This window comes from Apteryx rowi, unplaced genomic scaffold, assembly GCF_003343035.1.
Source record: "Apteryx rowi isolate R43461 unplaced genomic scaffold, aptRow1 scaffold_1987, whole genome shotgun sequence".
Classification (NCBI taxonomy): domain Eukaryota; kingdom Metazoa; phylum Chordata; class Aves; order Apterygiformes; family Apterygidae; genus Apteryx; species Apteryx rowi.
The window spans coordinates 1-1,204 of NW_020448293.1; the positions used below are offsets into that span (position 1 = coordinate 1).

General features: G+C 68.4%; 1 protein-coding gene across 1 annotated transcript; it reads right to left on the minus strand.

Annotated features, from left to right (window-relative positions):
- Positions 1–82: 82 nt before the first annotated feature.
- On the minus strand, positions 83–1,180 carry LOC112964652 (free fatty acid receptor 2-like). Its single transcript, XM_026063025.1, has one exon. It carries the CDS (start codon positions 1,172–1,174, stop codon positions 83–85), a length of 1,092 nt encoding a protein of 363 aa, XP_025918810.1. The 5' UTR covers positions 1,175–1,180.
- Between the last annotated feature and the right edge of the window lie 24 nt (positions 1,181–1,204).

Here is a 1,204-nt window from a genome sequence, read left to right on the forward strand (position 1 = left end):
TCACCCTAACCCATCTGGTCGCCCTCCCCAGGCCCCCTTTCTCCACGGTGGAGACCCCCCCTCGTCTCCACCCCCCCCAGGATCACGTCGAAGAGCCCTCGACCTCCTCCGCCGCGGCCTCGGCGGGACGCAGCCTGCAGAAGCGGGGCGCCACGGCCCTCACCTTGCCCCGCACGGCCGCCGCGACGCCGGCCACCGCCCGCTGCACCGCCGTGGAGGAGAAGTAGAAGATGAGGGGGTCGAGGGCGGCGTTGAGGCTGGTGAGCGTCAAGGCGTAGGGGCGCCACGCCGGGCTCTCGTGCTGCATGAAACCCACCACGTGCGAGACGTTGTAGGGCGCGAAGCAGACGCCGAAGTTGACCATGGTGGCCACGGCCAACCCCACGGCCCGCTGCTTCTTCTCCAGCGGGATGTTGGGCCGGCCCACGAGGACCCGCACGAAGTTGACGTAGCAGAAGACGGTGACGGCGAAGGGCAGCAGGAAGAGGACGAGGAAGAGCTCCAGGCGCAGCGGGAGGACGAAGCTCAGCTGCGTCTGGGAGAAGTCCTCGTAGCACTTGTAGCTGCTTGGGGATCCATCACCGCCGGTCAGGGCGTCGCGGCCGGATGGGGTGACTTTGACGGCATCCGGGCTGGAGGTCTCGGAGCCGTTGACCACCAGGAACTCCACGTTGGCCACCTTGGGGCTGAAGCCATCAGCGCCGGAGGAGCCGTTGGCGCCGGAGGAGCCGTTGTTGGCGTTGGCAGCATGGAAGGCGGCGGCGAAGACCACGGAGCAGTGGGAGCAGGCCAGGAGCCAGATGACGGCGCTGACGGCCACGTAGAGCCGGGGCCGGCGCCGGAGCTTGTACTGGAGGGGGAAGACGACGCCGAGGTAGCGCTCGATGCTGAGCGCCGCCAAGAAGAGGCTGCTCAGGTAGATGCTGGAGAAGAAGCAGAAGTGGGCAGCGGGGCAGAGGGCGGCGGGCAGGGGCCAGGCCATGTCGGCGGCCGCCTCGGCCATCTTGAAGGGCAGGAAGAGCAGCAGCAGGAGGTCGGCGACGGTCAGGTTGAGCAGCAGGATCTCAGCGGGCGAGAGGCGCTGCCGGGCTTTGTTCACCAAGGTGGCCAAGGCGAAGACGTTGGCCGGGAGGCCCACGCAGAAGGTGGCCACGTAGATGGCCAGCACCAGCATGGTGGGGCTGCCTAGGGAAAGGGAGGGGGG

Coding starts and splice junctions, on each gene's coding strand:
- LOC112964652 (XM_026063025.1), bottom strand. CDS start 1,174: ATGCTGGTGCTGGCCATCTACGTGGCCACCTTCTGCGTGGGCCTCCCG.